The sequence below is a fragment of the Pan paniscus genome, chromosome 7, assembly GCF_029289425.2.
Source record: "Pan paniscus chromosome 7, NHGRI_mPanPan1-v2.0_pri, whole genome shotgun sequence".
NCBI lineage: Eukaryota > Metazoa > Chordata > Mammalia > Primates > Hominidae > Pan > Pan paniscus.
The window spans coordinates 158,550,674-158,569,769 of NC_073256.2; the positions used below are offsets into that span (position 1 = coordinate 158,550,674).

Genomic DNA, 19,096 nt, shown 5'->3' on the forward strand with positions numbered 1-19,096 from the left:
CAATGAGGTCGTCGTGATAAAATCTTCATCACACTCTTCAGTGATGACCGTGTGGGTTGTTTCCACCTTTTGGCTGCTCTGAACACTTGTGTGCAAGTTTTTGTGTGGATGTGTGCTTTCGTTTCTCTCGGGTGTGTCCCTAGGAGTGGAATTGCTGGGTCATAAGGCAGCTCTTTGTTTAACCCTTTGAGGAACTGCTAAGCTGTTTTCGCAAAGCGGCCATGCCGTTTTACACTCCCACCAGCAGTACGGGGGTTCTAGCTTCTCCTAACGTCGGCGCCAGCGCTGGTTGTTGTCTGCCATTTGAATTGCAGCCCTCCCCCCGACCCGGTGAGGAGGAGCTGGTATCTCACTGTGGTTTGATGTGCATTTCCCTGGTGACGAATGATGTTGGGCATCTTTTCCTGTGTTATTGGTGGTTTGTACAGGGTAGGTTTACATTTAACTTTCCATTTTGAACAATATCTTTCTTTCTTTCTTTTTTTTTTTTTTTTTGAGACAGGGTCTCGCTCTGTTGCCCAGGCTGGAGTGCAATGGCGTGATCTCGGCTCACGGCAACCTCTGCCTCCCGGGTTCAAGCGATTCTCCTGTCTCAGCCTCCTGAGTAGCTGGGACTACAGGCATGTGCCACCACACCTGGCTAATTTTTGTATTTTTAGTAGTGACGGGGTTTCATCATGTTGCCCAGGCTGGTTTCAAATTCCTGGCCTCAAGTGATCCGCCCACCTTGGCCTTCCAAAGTGCTGGGATTACAGGCGTGAGCCACCATGCCTTGCCCCATTTTGAAAATTTCTAAGTGTGCACAAAAATAGAAGAACACAGCGTGTGTCATGCACCCCTCACAGTCCTCAGCCTGTTGGCATCTTCGCAGTCACCCCCAGCCCCGCTTTTCCCAGGGCGTTTTAAAGCAAATCCCAGGGTCCAGATGCTTCCCCCACAAGTGCTGGGAAGGGCCCGTTGGCTGGGCCCGGCCAGGGTCCCCGCTGCGGGGGAGAACAGTGCTTGTGTGTTCCTGCCAAGGTGAGCGACTCACTGGGGAAAACACACTTCAGGAAAAGGCCAGGCAGACCTCTGTGGAAGGAACGGAAAAGCGTCATCCATCCCGCCTCGCAGACGAGGAGAAAATAAGCTGTGTTGTGAAGTTTAAAGTTGTTTCTTTTTTCAGTCATTAGGGGAACAAAATTGTGTTTCAGGCTCTTTTAGGAGGACAGCTTTCTTCCACATGTTCACCTGGCAGTTCCAGTCAGCAGTGGGGGACACCTTTGAGGCACTCACCTGTTGGGAAAGATTTCGGGAGAGGCAGCTGCTCTTCTGGATTTGTTTGGGTGTTTTGTTTTTGTGTTTTGTGGCTGGCGGTGGGATCTGCAGGAAGGAGCTGGCAGTGACCCTATGCGCCTCCACCAAACGCTTGTGTCTCCCAAAGACGCTGGGCGTTAACACGTCCACGGGACCGGCTGTGTGCCTCGCTGCTTTAGCGTTTTGTGTATTTGCCTTGTAAGGTTTTGAGGCCAAGAATGTGTTTGCACATATTTCATGTAGCCACCTGAACTGCACTCCAAAGGGCGGGGCCCAGAATGAGAGCCGGGGAGTCGGGGCCTTCCCCAGGAACCTGGCATTGCATTCCGGGGCTGTTGAAGTGCAGGGCTCGGGTGCGTGACTCAGTATTTGTGTACTCTGTCACAGGAGCCTCTCCAAGTCATCATGTGCATATCTCAAATATTCCAGGGCTATGCGGTCTCTTAGCCCAGGCCCCTGCCCATGCTGTGGTGCTTGGAGGGGCGGAGCTGGCTGGGGAGCTGAGCCAACACAGTGGATGTTGGAGGTTGGTGGTGCCCTCACTGGAGTTCTGGAATGCTCCCTCCAAGACTCCCAAAAAGCAGTACATGCAGTGTTTGTTCCAGGGTAGGAGAAACCTTGTCAACAACATGTATTGGAATCTTTTCTTTTTTTCTTTTTTTTTTTTGTGAGATGGAGTTTTGCTCTTGTTGCCCAGGCTGGAGTGCAATGTCATGATCTCAGCTCACTGCAACCTCCGCCTCCTGGGTTCAAGCGATTCTCCTGCCTCAGCCTCCTGAGTAGCTGGGATTGCAGGCACAGGCCACCATGCCTGGCTAATTTTTGTATTTTTAGTAGAGACGAGGTTTCACCATGTTGGCCAGGCTGGTCTCAAACTCCTGATCTCAGGTGATCCACCCACCTCGGCCTCCCAAAGTGTTGGGATTACAGGCATGAGCCACTGCACCTGGCCTGTGTTGGAATCTTCACTGAAAGAGAAAGGCATATGGGTAAGCAAAATGTGGTCTTTCCAAATAATGGAGTATTCAGGCTGAAGAAGCAAGGATGTTCTGACACATGCCTCAGATGGGTGAGCCTCACAGACATCAACGTGGAGTGAAATAGGCCAGTCCCAAAAGAACAAATGCTGTTTGTGAATCCACTCATTTGAGGTCCCTAGAGGAGTCAAATTCATGGAGACAGAAAGCAGATTGGTGGGCTTGTGGAGGGGAGGCTGGGAGCTGTGCTGGATAGTGAGTCTCAGTTTTGGGATGATGAAAACATTCTGGGGATGGCTAGGGGAGATGCTTGCACACCCACTTGAATGCACTGACACTGTCGAGCTGCACGCTTAACATTGGTTATGTTGACACAGTTTATGTTTATTTTACCACAATTAAGAAAAATAAGAGAAAGGCATATTTAATCAAATTTAGCCCATTAACATAGCTCATGATATATACTAGATTTTTGTGTAGAAAATATGAGGCTATGTGTGCATTTATTTTATTTTATTATTATTATTATTTTTTGAGACAGGGTCTTGCTCTGTTGCCCAGGCTTCCGTGCAGTGGTGTGATCTCGGCTCACTGCGGCCTCAACCTCCTGGGCTCAAGGGATCCTCCTGCCTCAGCCTCCCGAGTAGCTGGGACCACAGGCATGCGCTACCACACCTGGCTAATTTCTTTTAAATTTTTTGTAGAGACAGGGTCTCACTGTGTTGTTCAGGCTGGTCTCAGACTCCTGGGCTCAAGCAGTCTGCCTGCCTTGACCTCTCAAAGTGCTGGGATTACAGGTATGAGTCACTGCACCCGGCCTATGTGTGCATTTTAAAGAGGGTCATTTAATTAATGATGACACTGTCTTAGTGAACTCAAAACATATTTATGTGTTTTCAAAGAGGTATACAAATTCCAAAATTCTTTTATCAATCTTTACAGATGATTCCTTGTTTTCTAGGAAGCCGACGGTTTAGTTCTGATAAATATTGATCATGGGAGCATCACCTACTCCAAGTCCACGGATGATAACGTGGACATTCCTGATGTCCCCCTCCTGGCAGCCCAGACGTTTATTCAGAGGTAACGGGAAACATTAATAGTATGAATTTCAGACCGTCTTTGTTCAGATTCTGTATTTGCCACTTCGAGTATCTTTTCCAATTTTATGTAATTGATAGATGTTTTATATATTATAGTTTGGAAATTATTTGTGAATTTTTTTTTTTTGAGATTGAGTCTCACTCTTGTTGTTCAGGCTGGAGTGCAGTGGCGCAATCTCAGCTCACTGCAACCTCTGCCTCCCGGGTTCAAGCGATTCTCCTGCCTCAGCCTCCCAAGTAGCTGGGATTACAGGCGCCCACCACCATGCCTGGCTAATTTTTGTATTTTCAGTTTTCACCATGTTGGCCAGGCTGGTCTTAAACTCCTGACCTCAAGTGATCTGCCCACCTTGGCTTCCCAAAGTGCTGGGATTACAGGCGTGAGCCATCGCACCCGGCCATGAATATTTTGAAATGAAAGTGATTTGTCTTTATTCCAATCTTGTCTGAATGTTACTTCAAGTCAAGAGACAGTCACATCCTGTCTCTTGAGAGGAAACCTACTCAACCTCTGTGCTGTGCCCCAGGATCCTGTGCCTGTGATCCTTGAAGTTCCCTATCCATTCATTCATTCATTCATTCACTCATTCATTCATTCATTCACTAGATGTGTATTGCATACCCGTCGTATACCCAGAATTGGGCAATGCCTGTGTACTAATGACAGGACAGCCATGGCCCCTGCCCCTTGAGTTTGTCTGCTGGGTTCTGATGGGCATGACGCATTCTGTCCGAGCTAGAAGTTGTCCATTTCTTTCACTCCCGCCACTGTATTGGCACTTTATCTTTTCTTTTTCTTTCCTTTTTTTTTTTTTTTTTTTTTGAGATGGAATCTCGCACTGTTGCCCAGGCTGGAGTGCAGTGGTGCAATTTTGGCTCACTGCAACCTCTGCCTTCCGGGTTCAAGCGATTCTCCTGCCTCAGCCTCCCGAGTAGCTGGGATTGCACCTCCACGTCTGGCTAATTTTTTGTATTTTTAGTGGAGATGGGTTTCACTATGTTGGCCAGGCTGGTCTTGAACTCCTGACCTTGTAATCTGCCTACCTTGGCCTCCCAAAGTGCTGGGATTACAGGCATGAACCACCGTGCCTGGCCTGGCACTTAATTTTTTCACACCGTTTTGTAGTTTATGTTTTCTTTCACCTCTGTTACTCAACCTCATTGGCTTAGATCAGGCGTCAGCAAACTTTTTCCAACAAGTGTCAAATAATATTTCATGCTTTGGGGCTCTGAGGTCTCTGTCGAGGTGCAAAGGCTTGGCAGGGACTTTGGTCAGGGGAGGGTGAGAGGAGGTGTAATTGCTAATTACGTCAGGACGGAGGTGTTGGGTGAGCCCCAAGCAGTGACTCAGCTTCAGTGCCAGGGCTCCCTCGGGGTTGCTCTGCGGAGCTCATTTTTCCCTTCAGCATTTTATAAAATGATAGCAGGAGGAGAGATCCTGCTCTTGAGTCCTCACAACCTGTGGGTCCAACTGCAGCCAGGCCCTGAGTGCGGTCGTGGAGGTGACGCTGGAGGGAGGGGAGCGCTTATGCTTTTTGCAAACAGCCGGGCTGTACTTGCTTCTGGTGAAGCCTGTGATGCAGTCTGGATTTCAGTCAGCCATCACCTTTCTTCTCTTCGCCTTCCTTTGTCTGCATTGGGAAGAGTGGGAAGGAGGAGGGCGGTTTCTGGCCTGGCCTTTCACCTGGCTTTTCTGATTTCTGACTCTTACCTTGGTGTGGATTATTCCTTCTACCTGCAAGGTTTCTGAAAAATGTTTAGGAAAACTACCTCTTTTTTTTTTTTTTTTTTTTTGGAGACAGGGTCTTGCTCTGTCACCCAGGCTGGGGTGCAGTGGCGTGATCTTGGCTCACTGCAACCTCCGCCTTCCAGGTTCAAGCGATTCTCCTGCCTCAGCCTCCGGAGTAGCCGGGATTACAGGCATCTGTGACCATGCCCGACTAATTTTTGTGTTTTCAGTAGAGACAGGGTTTCACCATGTTGGCCAGGCTGGTCTCGAACTCCTGACCTCAGGTGATCCACCTGCCTGGGCCTCCCAAAGTGCTCAGATTACAGGCGTGAGCCACCATACCCAGTCGGAGAACTACCTTTATTATTGTTCTTGCATCTTAAAAAATTCCCTAAGGCCTTAAAGCCAAGCGATGGTCTTGCACAGGCAAGGCTTGTTTCTGCTTGCTCGGGCTGTGGAATCGCTGGGCTCTCCTCCCCAGCCAAGGGCACCTGAGCAGCCGTTCTGTTGGCAACTGTCCTCTGCGTGAACTTTGAAGGAGACACGTGCTTTCCCAGTCATCTCAGTTACTTTCTGGTAAGCCACAGCTGCTTCCTTGACTTTTAGAGCGTGACATTCTGTAATAGAACTGAGCTTTGTGAGACTGTGTTGAAGCTCTGAGCATTCCCAGGAAGGTAGGATTCTGCCTGCGTCCTCATCTTCTTGTTAGAATTCTGGAATAGAAACACACACGGTACGGAGGCTGGACCCCGCTTTGGCTAGATCCCCCAGAATGGGGATGCAGGATGTCGTGTCTCCCACAGCCTCATTTTTGGAGACTGTTTTGCAAACACAAGCTAATCCATGTGCCATGGGTGACCTGTCTATAAGAGGCCTCTGAGCTCATGATACAGGTTGTGGGCTGCGGTGTCGTGGGGGCGCCTGCTCAAGGGGCTCTGGAGTACAATATGCATCTCTCTGCACGTGAGCATGTGGCTGGGAGGGACGGGGCAGTCCCCTCCTTGCCCAGCTTTCCCCAGCACCCTTGGCTCTTGGTCACTCTCTTCACTGCTGTCTTCATCTCTGATGGAAGTCGCTCTCTCCCTGGGCAGCAGGGGCAGGGTCGCCAGCTCAGGGCTATGCTGGCTGCGTGCTTGGGTGAGGGAGGCATGGGGTTCCGGGGGTGGGGATGGCCATCTCCTTCAGACCCCACTGTCCCTGCACCAGAAGATGCAGTAAGAGAAGCTGCCACTCCAGGTGGCATCATAGCCCTTTTTACATGAGGAAAGTCATCAAAATTTCTTTCCCTGGCATTCTGCATGTTCTTTCAGATGAAAGGCCAGTTTGGTGCTGGTAAACATCACAGTTCTTGAGACCCATCTAGGCAAGGGTAGTTGCTCAAGTCCTGTGAGTCTGGTCAGCCAGGGCTGGGCTGGCCCCTCAGCAGCTGCTGCTCAGCACGTTTGGAGAGAACCCTGGTCCTGGCCCTGGCGCCGGGTGCCTGCCTGCTACCATCCCCTGGTGGGCCACTCCACCCAGAATCCCGTTCTTCCCTTTTCCTGTCCCTGCCTCCAGGAGGGTCAGGCAGTGGCAGGGGCCTGTGGCCAATGCACCCTTCCCATCACAGAGAAGATTGGCTCCTGCCGGCCATGCTGACCTGGCCCACACTCCCACTCCCCCTACCATGCTGGGCCGCACTGGGTCCATCAAGTCCCCCGTCTGTGTCTTCCTGTCACATCTCCGGTTCCAGGTCGTCTCCTGGGAGAACTCTTCTCTGCCCGCTCAGTCTGACTGCCGTGTCTCTCTAGCCCATCGCTCTGATGTGCGTCTCTGCCTGATGTCCTCATTATCTCCTGTTTTCTTGATTTGTCTCTTTTCCTACTGCCTCCCACTCACATGGAAGTGCCATGCAGGCAGGGGCTTGGCCTGTGTCCACCACCCATCCCTAGCACACAGATCAGTGTATGGCATACAGTAGGTGCTCAAGAAATATGTGTGACCAGATATGCGTTGGTTCTGTTTATTTTGTATATTTCTAACGTCCCTCTAGACATGCAGCCTTTAGTGGTGTTGGGAAGGCCAGGGGTCCAATCTCATGGTGGCTCAGGGTTGACAGATATCTGTGAGTTCCTGTCCCTGAGTGAGGCCCTCTGGGGTGAGCCTTTGGCCATCTCCTGGTGGGCCAAGAGTGGTGACACCCGGGACGTTTGTTGCAGGGCACAGAGGGGCATCTGATCCTGCCTGGGCAGGAAGTACAGAGGGGAAGCCATGGGGGAGCTGTGACTGTCCCTTCTAGGCAGCCATGAGTGACCCGTCAAGAGGCAGCCTGACCTGGAAGCCTTTGGTGACCTAGAAGGGGGAGTGCCCTCACTGCAGTGGCAGGACAGGAATGAGCTGGCCTGGGTGAAGTGTGCATAGTCCAAGTCGAGGCCCATGTGAGTCCATGTGTGGAGGTGAATCCACTCTTCCAGTCTTCCAGTGATGTACTTTTTTTTTTTTTTTTTTAAGACAGAGTTTTGCTCCTGTTGCCTAGGCTAGAGTGCAGTGGCACTATCTCGGCTCACTACAACCTCCACCTCCCAGGTTCAAGTGATTCTCCTGGCTCAGCCTCCCGAGTAGCTGGGATTACAGGTGCCTACCACCGTGCCTGGCTAATTTTTGTATTTTTAGTAGAGAAGGGGTTTCACCATGTTGGCCAGGCTGGTCTTGAACTCCCTTACCTCAGGTGATCCACCCACCTCGGCCTCCCAAAGTGCCGGGATTACAGGCGTGAGCCACCGCGTCCAGCCCCAGTGATGTACTTTAACGACCACCCGCCCCTCAAATTATTGATCGGTATTTGTGTCTGTGAAGTGTTCATTTACCTGGTGGGCTGTGTGCTGGTAAGCGGCCGTGGCCAGTGGTGCTGGGGCTGAGCTAGCTTCGGTCTGCCTCCTTCCAGGGTGCAGAGCCTCCAGCTCCACCATGAGCTGCACGCCGCCCACCTCCTCTCCAGCACAGACCTGAAGGAGGGCCGAGCCCACCGGCGGTCCTGGCAGCAGAAACTTAACTGCCAGATACAGCAGACCACCCTGCAGCTGCTTGTGAGCATCTTCAGGTACGTGAGAGAACATTCCCGGTGTCCATGAGGAGGTAACCAGCCAGCCATCCATTCTATGGGGATCGTGCACCCCGCCCCAGAGGGCAGGCCATTAGTACCATTTGCCTGGCAAACATGAGTGGTCCCCGCCCCCTGCCAAAGCTTTTCTCGTGACTGTAACAATCAGCAGTTACAGGGAGTTTGTTCTTTTGATTCTGACCTTGCCTGTGCCTTCCTAACGCCCTCTCCTGCTGGTGACTGTGCCTTACTAACGCCCTCTCCTGGTGACCCCCTGCAGGTGGCTGTTTTGGGACAGCCCTCTAGGAAGACGCAAATCTGATAAACCTGCAGGGAGCACCTGTCACTCTGGCCTGTGCTGGCTCCGGGCTCTGGCTCAGTCCGTGGAGGGCTCTGTCCCGAGAGGCCTGCATCCAGGGGCTAGTGAGGGACAGACAGGCCATTTTGATGTGACTCATAAGCTAGATCATGAAACCATCTATGGGAGAGCCACAGGACGGGTGGGGCACTCAAGATGTGCCTGTTAGCAAGTGTTCTTTCTCCTCATTCCACTAATTACAGCATTAGCTACCTCCTGCATGCTATTGCTTCCCAAGCACTTGAGCTGGAATTGGTTAAGTGGACAAGTCAAGTGTGTTTATTTCAGTGTGATACAGTACAGGTATTGAGTTGCTATTTCTGGCCTAAATATGCAGTCACTTAAGGAATGTATGGCAAAAATGATAGCTTCATAGATAAGTACTTTTTAATGCAAAAGCCTTTGGGCTTCTCCCACCCTTTCTCCTTTTCTCTGGCAGTGTTCTTCCTCTCCTTCTTGCTGGTTGCTCCCTGAGTCCAGCAGTGAAGGAGGCACCCCCGATGCTGGCCTCCTCTGTTCTTGAGGGGCCTTCCGCTTTGGGAGGTGGTTAGCACAGAGCCTGCTGGCTTGATCGTACTCTGCGTGATTATTTCAAAATGGAAATTTGAATGGCCTTTTTTTTTTTTTTTTTTTGAGATGGAGTCTCACTCTGTCACCCAGGCTGGAATGCAGTGACGCCATCTGGGCTCACTGCAACTGCCGCCTCCCAAGTTTAAGCAATTCTCCTGCCTCGGCCTCTGAAGTAGCTGGGACTGCAGGCGCCTGCCACCACCACGCCTAACTAATTTTTTCTATTTTTAGTAGAGACGGGGCTTCACCATGTTTACCAGGCTAGTCTCCAACTCCTGACCTCAGGTGATCCTCCTGCCTCGACCACCCAAAGTGCTGGGATTACAGGTGTGAGCCATAGCGCCCAGCCTGAATGGCCTATTCTTTTGATGTATTTGTTTGCATAAAGCGAATAATTTATTAGGAAAAAATGGGATGGTGTATTACAGACATGTGATATTATCTCTGCTCAAAGAGGCATAATTAGTGTGGTCCTAAATATGTTGTTTTCCTTTTGTTCTTTGAAGATGAAATATCTTATGAACAATTTTTTTAAATTTCTTAATATTTTACAAACTCAATGAGTTGACAGAAAAGCAGAATAGTCCCAGCCACTCCAGAGGCTGAGGCGGGAGGATCCCTTGAGCCTAGAAGTTTGAGACCAGCCTGGGCAACATAGCAAGATCCCGGCTCTTTAAAAAAAAGAAGCAGAAAATATGATTACATATGATAAAACTTTATTTCCCCTAGATGAAATAATTTATTCTCTCCAAGAAAACACTGAACACATTATGTACTAAGTATGCCCTGTAAGGTTATTCATTCTATTTATATATTACTTTAGATCTGGGAGACCATGTGCTAAAATCTCGAGTTTGTAACATGATCTGAGGAAACCGGGTACAAAGAGGTGAAGTGGGCCGGGCTCGGTGGCTCACGCCTGTAATCCCAGCACTTTGGGAGGCCGAGGTGGGTGTATCACCTGAGGGCCAACATGGTGAAACCCCATCTCTACTAAAAATATAAAAGTTAGCCAGGCATGGTGGTGAGTACCTGTAGTCCCAGCTACTTGGGAGGCTGAGGCAGAAGAATCACTTGAACCTGGGAGGTGGAGGTTGCAGTGAGCCAAGATTGTGCCACTGCACTCCAGCCTGGGCCATAGAGCAAGACCCCGTCTAAACAAACAAACAGACAAACAAACACAGAGGTGAAGTGACTTGTCCGGGAAGGCTGGCGGCCGAGCTGGTCAGCACTTGGAGAGTCTGGCTGCCCCTCTGGGCTCCCCACCCTGAACTCAGTTTCATGTGTGTGGACCGCAACTGACTTTTGTGTCCTAATTTGCATAAGGAACTAGTGGGCTGGAGGAAGGTGAGAACAGGAACACTGCCCCCTGTACTTTCGCTCTAGTTGGGGGAAATTTATGCTTGACCACAAAATACATCCACGTCGTATCATTTTGGTAATCAAGAATCTTTCTGAAGAACACGGCTTTTTCAAAGTTCGTATCTCTTCTAACCATTTTTCTGCTACTAAAAGTGGTATATTTTTCATGTATTTAAGAAAGTTTTAGCACTCAGACTCTCTTTCTCTTTGTTAGGGATGTAAAGAATCATTTAAATTATGAACACAGAGTCTTTAATAGTGAAGAATTTCTCAAAACCAGGGCTCCAGGGGACCATCGGTTTTATAAGCAGGTGAGAGCTGTGGGATTTGGGTGTGCCTGTGTGTGTTCAATCCATTATCCTTTTCTGTATTTAAATACTTTTCAGAATAAGTGTTCTCAAGTGTATCAATTTTTCCAAAAAGTTTGTTTTAGCATGGTTCCTTTTGACCACGTGGCTCTCCCTCTTTTTTAAAAAAAATCAGCTTTTTAAGAGTATAATTTACTTATGGCCAGGCACAGTGGCTCATGCCTGTAATCCCAGCACTTTGGGAGGCCGAGGCGGGCAGATCACCTGAGGTCAGGAGTTCGAGACCAGACTGGCCAACATGGTGAAATCCCATCTCTACTAAAAATACAAAAATTAGCCGGGCGTGGTAGTGCACGCCTGTAATCCCAGCTACTCAGGAGGCTAAGGCAGGAGAATTGCTTGAACCCAGCGGGTGGAGGTTGCTGTGAGCCAAGAAGGTGTCACTATATTCCAGCCTGGGCGACAGAGCAAGACTCCGTCTCAAAAAAAAAAAAAAGTATAATTTACTTAAAATATGGCCATTTTAAGTGTGTGGTTTGATGGATTTTGACAAATGTATATATCTGTATCACCACTTCCTCAACCTGGACGTAGAACATTTCCATGGCTCCAGTCTGCCCCATCCCTCCCCAGGTCCTGGCAGCTCTACCTGTGTGCGTCCCCGTAGACGGCTGGCCCATCTCAGAGTCTTGCGCCGTGCAGTCCTGCGGTCTGCGCTCTGTCTGTCTCTCTCCCTCAGCCTCCTGCCTCGGACCGAGCTGGGCTACTGTGTGTCTCAGCGGCGGCTCCTTTTTTGCGGCAGCTCCTTTTTTTGCTAGGAATGTCCCGTGGTTGGGACACAGTGCGCTTTGTTCTTCTGTCCACCTGCTACTGAGCATTGGGGTTGTTTCCGTTTGTGACTATTACAAAAAAATAATCACCTTGGGGGCTTTGCCCTGGCAGGCGATTGAAGCTGCCTGAAGAGCCCCTTGATCCTTTGGGGGTTTGTTTTTACAGCTTTGGGGTGGGCCGAGAACAGCCTTTCTCTAGGGTTGGTTTATAGCCTAACCCATCTGCTAAGTGATGTACCCTGCCCCGGGTGTCTCCTGAATGGCTGGGGGGTCAGCCAGGGCCCTCCGCCTTGGCTGTTGGGAGCGTGACTGGCTCTCTGCCTTGTGAGCTTGGAGAGTTGATTTGCTTACAGCTTCCCAGTCGCTCTTTGGTTTGATGCGGTTTCGCCCTATGACTGGGCAGCAAAGGCTTAGGGAGACCCTGATGCAGGCTCCGGGAGCTCCCTGTGTCATTCCCTCCTCTCCAGAGCCCTGCCCGAGGCTTCCAGCTGCCTCAGCCTCTGTGAGCTCCCTCTATGCCCTCAGTGCTGGAGCTGCACCAGCCACGAGCCTGCCTCTCATCCAGCATCTGAAAACAGTCGTTTCCTCTTTTTTATCGAGTTTCCTCATAGTTTATGTCAGGAGGATATGTCTGAGCCTTGTCTACTGCCTTATGGCCAGAAGCTTGTGTCCACCTCTTGTAGCTATGATGAAATACTCTTTTGTTCATGGGGTGGGTATGTGGGACCCAGTGTGTGAATGTATGGCAGCCATTTCTTCTCCTGTGTGAATGAGGAAGAGCAGAAAACCCTCGAGTTCATTCACTCAGTCAGTATCCACTGGGTGTGAGTGGTGATGCCCAGTTCTGTGCCAGGAAGGCTCAGGGGCTTTGGAGCAGGGACTTGGGGAGTCGGCACAGCCCAGTGACCAGCCCCTCTGTCTTTTCCAGGTCTTAGACACCTACATGTTCCATTCTTTTCTTAAAGCCCGGCTCAATAGGAGGATGGACGCCTTTGCTCAGATGGACCTCGACACCCAGTCGGAGGAGGACAGGTGCTTCACTGTCGCGTTTTGGATCCGCAGCTCTTTAGGAATCACAGTGTTCAAGGACCTCAGTTTTATTCGAATGAGTAAATGAGAAAGTCAATGGGAAATGCCTTGTGCTTAGAAACTCATGATGAACTGGGCGACAGCTAGGAAGCTCTTCTCTCCGCGTTTCTACTTCTTTTTTTTTTTTTTTTTTTTTTTTGAGACGGAGTCTGGCTCTTGTTGCCCAGGCTGGAGTGCAGTAGCTCAATCTCCGCTCACTGCAACCTCCGCCTCCTGGGTTCAAGCGATTCTCCTGCCTCAGCCTCCTGAGTAGCTGGGATTACAGGCATCCACCATCATGCCCGGCTAATTTTTTTATTTTTGTAAAGATGGGGTTTCGCCATGTTGGCCAGGCTGGTCTTGAACTCCTGACCTCAGGTGATCAACCCACCTCAGCCTCCCAAAGTGCTGGGATTACAGGCATGAGCCACCACTCCTGGCCTGTTTCTACTTCTTGAGGGAACGCTTGAAACGTGCCCGATGTTAGCATGCTCCCCGTGGTTTGTGGCCCTTGCGTCTTCCTCGCTGCTGCTCTCTCCCATCTCCTTTCTCTCTTCCCACCTCCCCCCATCCTCAAAGCCTGCTGTTTTCCATCTCTTCCTTGCTCTCTTCCTGAGCCCCCTCCAACATGTGTCCGCTGCAGTCAGGGCCCCTGTTGGCTTATGCTGGTTTCTTCTGGGCTTGTGTCTGGGTCCCCCTGAGGCTGCACTTGGTGAGATTTGGGCAACATGTTCTTACCAGTCTGTTTTCCACTGGTGTCCAAGAGTGTCACGTGCTCTTCATCACACTGGGAAAAATGCTTAGTTTAGGCTTATTCTTCAATCATTATTGTGTCTATAAACTAAAGCGTTGCTTTTTCGTACCCCAGAATAAATGGAATGCTTCTAAGTCCAAGGAGACCGACCGTTGAGAAAATAGCCTCCTGGAAGTCCTCGCACCTGTGTGTCACCCACAGGCGCATGGTGGTCAGCATGCCCAACCTGCAGGACATTGCCATGCCTGAGCTGGCACCCAGGAACTCCTCGCTCCGGCTGACGGACACCGCAGGCTGTAGGGGCAGCAGCGGAGGTGAGGGCTGCCCCCCACCGTGGTGCTGTGTGTCGGTCCCACCATTCCTGCACTGCAAGTCATTGAGCAAAACTGGGACTTGTTTCAGGAGAGACGAGTGGGCTTGTTTTAGCAGCTGAGTTATTTGAAATGTTTAGAATATTCATTTTGCCAAGGTATGCCTTCTAGAAAATTATTTCTTGTCTGTATTTTCTGCCACCCAGTGTCACCGCTAAAGATAACGGGGGCTCGGCATGGTTCGGCATCCTTCACAGGTGTAGGCTGTGCCTGTCTCTGTATGTGTGGATTGCATGTGTATAAATACATATTTACACATCCACACGTGTGATAGGCAGGGAGCGCACCAGGCACTTTCTAGAGCCGGAGCTGTGAAGGAGCCCAGTGCCCCTGCCCTCGTGGAGCTGGCATTCCAGGGCCAGGGCTAAAGTGAGCAGGGCCAGGGATGGGGAGGGGGCTTGACTGTGGTTGGGACATTTCCACAGAAATGGGACTGCATGGAGAGGCCAAGCCCAGCCTCGCGCCTTCTTGGGGAGGTACGTCCTGTCCCTAGTGAATGGGAGAAACTGTTGGGAGGCCGGGGCCTTGACCCCCAGGGCACCTGCTGCTGCTGTCTCGGGCCCAGGCAGCAAGTACCATGTGGCTCCTCCTGATCACTGTGCTGGGACCCCAGGAGCTGCATGAGTGACACCTTGATGACCCTGAGGGCTATGGTCTAGCAGGGGCAGTGCGCATGAATGACAGACCACGTTGCCTTTATCAGCTGAGCGCTGGAGCTCAGAGCGAACATTCTGGAGGCCACTGTGGGGTCCGAGCCTTCTGCCCCTGGCTGTGTGACCCTGGGCAGGCAGCTTCACCTCCCTGGTTCTGTGGTTCCTCTTCTGAACATCTGTCAGTCTGCCGCTGGCAGATGCCCTGTGCCCACTCACCCTGGGAGCATGCTCTGCTTTCCCTGCCCTCGGAACCTTCCCCTGGAGCCCCCATGACCCTCCTCCTGCTCTCTTGGTCCTCTGGAGCTCCTGGGAGAAGAGGAAACCCAACACCCAGTTGGTGCCTAGCTCCTGGAGGGCCCTTAGGTAACATCTATAGAAGGAGTTGGTGTGAGACACACACCTGGTTGAAGTTTGGCTCAGGCACTTAGTCGCTGTGTACCTGGGACAAGTAACCCAGGCTGTGGAAGCCTCGGTTTCCGCATCTGTAGAACGGGACTATAGTAATAATACCCCTGTCCTGAGTTGTCTTTAAGGTAAATGAAACAATGGTTCTAAAAGGCTTCATCCTGCCTAGCGAGTACATCTTGGCTTAGGCTATTAGCTTCATCCTCAGATAAAGCCTCAGTACCCGATACCTCAGTAGTATTACTAGTTGTAGCAAACCAAATTGTTCAGTGAATGCTAGCTGCTATTCTCCTTGGGGTACCATGGAAGCAAAGTGAGGGTTCTCTCATGCCTCCCAGGGGGGTGGGTGTGTGGAGCTTTCTGGAGGGAGCACACCCATTCTCATTTTATTTTGCATCCAGAGAAACATTGTCCTTGACAAGATGATGTGACAGGGACACGTGTTCATTTGGAAGGTCTGTGCTAATGGTCTCCTTTTCCCCCTGAATGTTTTAGTTCTGAATGTCACGCCGAAGTCCCCGTATACGTTCAAGATTCCCGAAATCCACTTTCCGCTGGAGAGCCAGTGCGTGCAGGCATACTATACCCGCTTTGTCTCCATGCTGAGCGAGGCCATGTGCATTCTGGCCCCCGATAACTCTCTGCTCCTGGCCCGCTATTTGTACCTCCGAGGGCTCGTTTATCTGATGCAGGGACAGCTGCTGAACGCCCTCTTGGACTTCCAGAATCTGTATAAAACAGACATACGGATCTTTCCCACTGATTTGGTGAAGAGGACGGTGGAATCCATGTCTGCCCCTGAGTGGGAGCGGGCTGAGCAGGCGCCGGAGCTGATGAGGCTCATCAGCGAGATCCTGGACAAGCCGCACGAGGCCTCGAAGCTGGACGACCATGTGAAGAACTTCAAGCTGCCCAAGAAGCACATGCAGCTGGGCGACTTCATGAAGCGGGTCCAGGAGTCAGGGATCGTGAAGGACGCCAGCACCATACACCGGCTGTTCGAGGCCTTGACTGTAGGTAAGAGGACGCCTGGCACCATCACAGATTTTATTATTTAGAGACAGGGTCTGGCTCTGTCGCCCAGGCTGGAGTGGACTGGCAATCACAGCTCACTGCAACCTCCACCTCCTGGGCTCAAGCAGTCCTCCCACCTCAGCCTCCCGAGTAGCTGGGACTAGACTACAGGTACGTGACACCGTGCCCGGCTAATTTTAGTATTTTTTGTAGAGACAGGGTTTCAGTATGTTGCCCAGGCTGGTCTCGAACTCCTGGGTTCAAGTGATCCACCCACCTCGGCCTCCCTAAGTGCTGAGATTACAAGAGTGAGCCTCTGCGTTGGGCCCATATATTTTATTTTACTTTATTTATGAGATGGAGTCTTGCTCTGTCTCCCAGGTTGGAGTACAATGGCACGATCTTGGCTCACTGCAACCTCTGCCTCCTGGGTTCAAGTGATTCTCCTGTCTTAACCTCCTTGAGTAGCTGGGATTATAGGCATGCGCCTCCACACCCTGCTAATTTTTGTATTTTTGTAGAGACAGGGTTTCACCATGTTGGCCAGGCTGGTCTCAAACTCCTGACCTCAAGGTGATCCACCTGCCTTGGCTCCCCAAAGTGCTGGGATTACAGGCGTGAGCCACATGCCTGACCCTATATATTTTAAATACTTAACGACAGTGGTCAGGTAACAGCAGTGGTGAGGTAAGCCGCCAGCAGGTGGCAGGCAAGACCGCTGCAGCACCGTGGTCTTTACAGTTGCCCTGGGCACTTACCTGGGAACGGGTGTGGTTGGCGGGGCCCTTAGGCAATGTGCCTGTCCTGAGATCTTATACAGCCTGTCTCCAGGCTGGGCTCTGAGCTGCGCTCTGTGTGGGTGGAAGGGACGTAGAATTGCTGATGGGAGATGAAGACGCTCCTTGTCTGGGAGAATTGCTCAGCATCTACACAGAACCATGGCCTCGGCTGAAATGCTGCAGACACATGCAAAAGCAGGGACACGGGACAAATGCCAGGGTCCTGCTCCCAGACTAACACCTGCTGCGTTTCCCGTGGAGTGCAGTGGGCTTGTGCTTAGACCCAGCGGGGGCTCCGTGTGCCTCTCTCCCTCCCTCCCCAGAGGGAGCCACTGTCCCCAGCTGGAGCTTTCTTTTCTGGCCATGTTTTTATGCATTTACTACAAATGGATGCACCTGACACAGTACCTAGTGGTCGTGAGTTTAAACACAAAAATGGGAGAATGGGAATTGTCACACCGTATGTCTGAGTTTGCACGTGCTGTTTTACTCATGGTGTTTTCAAGACGTATCTGTGTTGCTCCACATCCATTGGGTTCATTCACTTCAACCACTGCCTGTGCTGTATGTAGTGTGTGGGCACCATTTGTCCACCTGTTTCACCATCAGTGGTGTTGCACCTGTTTCCTGGAGTATGTGTGGGTCAGTTCCTCTGAGATGTGTACCCAAGGCCTGCTTTGAGATGTGAGAACCGTCAGTCGGGCTTGGCGGGGGCTGCGCCTCCATGCTCCCAGGCAGCACACATTCCTCAGTCTCGACTCTCGCCCGTTGTGAACGTGCAAGGATGCCACACTGACGTCACAAACAGTGCACGTGCTTGGAAGCAGTTCTGGTTTCTTTTCTGTGAGCTGTGTTGTCATGGTCTTTGCCCATTTTTATCTTGGGCTGCTTCTCCTTTCCTTAGGGCTGTGTAGGGCTCTTCAGGCCCTTGGGAAAAGCTGTCCTGGTGACAGAGGCCCGGCAGGTCGCTCTTCCGGCTGTGAAACAAGCACTGCGGAATGCAGTTTCCTTGCTTATCGTGCCCGTGGGCTCTGAGGGATGTCATGGCCGAGTGTGTGTATGAGTGTGTATGTGTGTATATGAATGTGTGTGGGTGTGAAAATGTGTATGTGTGTATATGTGTGAGAGTGTGCGTGTGTGTGCGCGCTGTACCTCTCCCTGCGTGGTGAAGCCATCAGATCGTGCGCTCACTGATCCCTGTTGTTGAGTCTGATGAGGGTGAGCTCAGAAGCCATCAGATCGTGGCCTCGCTGGTCCCAGTTGTGGAGTCCGATGAGGGTGAGCTCAGATGCTCTGTGGTCACTCCCTGTGCCGTGCTTCGGGGACACTGAGATGCTGCACCAGCCAGGCAGGGCAGGGTGGGCCCCACTTCCATCGAGCTCCTGCGGATGATGAGCACCACCCAGGAGCCACCTGGGGGGCAGGGCAGGGGCTGAATCCCACTGGGGGTGACCGTCTCTCACATGACAGGAGTCCAGGGCATGCATGGCGGCTCCTCCGTGTCATCTAGCGCCAGCTCCTTCTGTCACTCCTCTGTGGCCTGGAGCGGCCTGCTGTCTCCCGGTCACGAGCCAGCGCGTGGGCATCAGCACCGCAAGAGCAGGGTCCGTCCATCTTTTAAGGCACCCCCACCCCCGCCACGCAGTGCCTTCTGTTTCCTCTCATTGGGCAGAATCGTGTCATGTGGCCGCCCAGTTGCAAGGGAGCCCGGGAAGGGTGTGTGGGCCCTGTCCAGCAGACCTGGCTGCTTGTGATAATGCCATCAGTGGCCCTGTTGTCACTTTGGCCTTGCTTACGTTGCCGATTAGGTTAGGAAATGGTCTTGATTCTGGGATATGTGAGCCTGAAGTTACCAATGTAAAGCAGCACCTAATATATGTTTTGGCCAAATGGGCATTTGTTAAAAAAAACAACAAGGTTTGGTCAGAGCTCAATGTCACCATCTTTGGACGAATTTATGTGATATAAGAATACATCAGAGATTTTATTGAAAAAAATATTGCAATTTCATCATTACATACTTTAATGGCAAAATTGCTATTAACAGTGCAAGGCCAATATGCTCCCTGTTGCAGCTGCCCGTGAGGTGGCCTTCCCCAGGGACGCTGACATGTCTGCCACCTCCAGCATGGCCGTGCAGAAGCGAGACGTCCATGGGCAGCTCCAATGGTGACGTCGCCTGCACGCCACCTAGCTGAGCAGGAACAGTTGTATTGGAGGCGTGTGGGTGACGAGAGAGAGGTTAACGGCTGGTGTTTGTGTGAAACTGGAGACAAATGAGGACTGGGCATTGTGTCTATGTGGGCGTGTGCAACAACCGCGTGCATGACAGCTGCTGTGGATCACATGGGCTCATGAGTGTGCCTGGTGTCCACAGATGTGCACAGTGGTCATAAATGTGCAGTGTTGGTGTGTGTGCACAGTGGCTGTGGGTGTGCATAGT

At 51.3% G+C, this 19,096-nt stretch overlaps 1 protein-coding gene across 8 annotated transcripts in view; it reads left to right on the plus strand.

Annotated features, from left to right (window-relative positions):
- Positions 1 to 19,096, plus strand: part of DENND3 (DENN domain containing 3) — a 68,133-nt gene that overhangs the window by 24,126 nt on the left and 24,911 nt on the right. For all 8 annotated transcript variants that reach the window (XM_063606920.1, XM_008972865.5, XM_008972870.6 and 5 more), the window contains 6 exons: positions 3,235 to 3,356; positions 8,026 to 8,181; positions 10,686 to 10,782; positions 12,538 to 12,641; positions 13,546 to 13,745; positions 15,356 to 15,877. In XM_063606920.1, the coding sequence (XP_063462990.1) occupies positions 3,235 to 3,356; positions 8,026 to 8,181; positions 10,686 to 10,782; positions 12,538 to 12,641; positions 13,546 to 13,745; positions 15,356 to 15,877 (1,201 nt within the window). The remainder of the gene's footprint in view (positions 1 to 3,234; positions 3,357 to 8,025; positions 8,182 to 10,685; positions 10,783 to 12,537; positions 12,642 to 13,545; positions 13,746 to 15,355; positions 15,878 to 19,096) is intronic.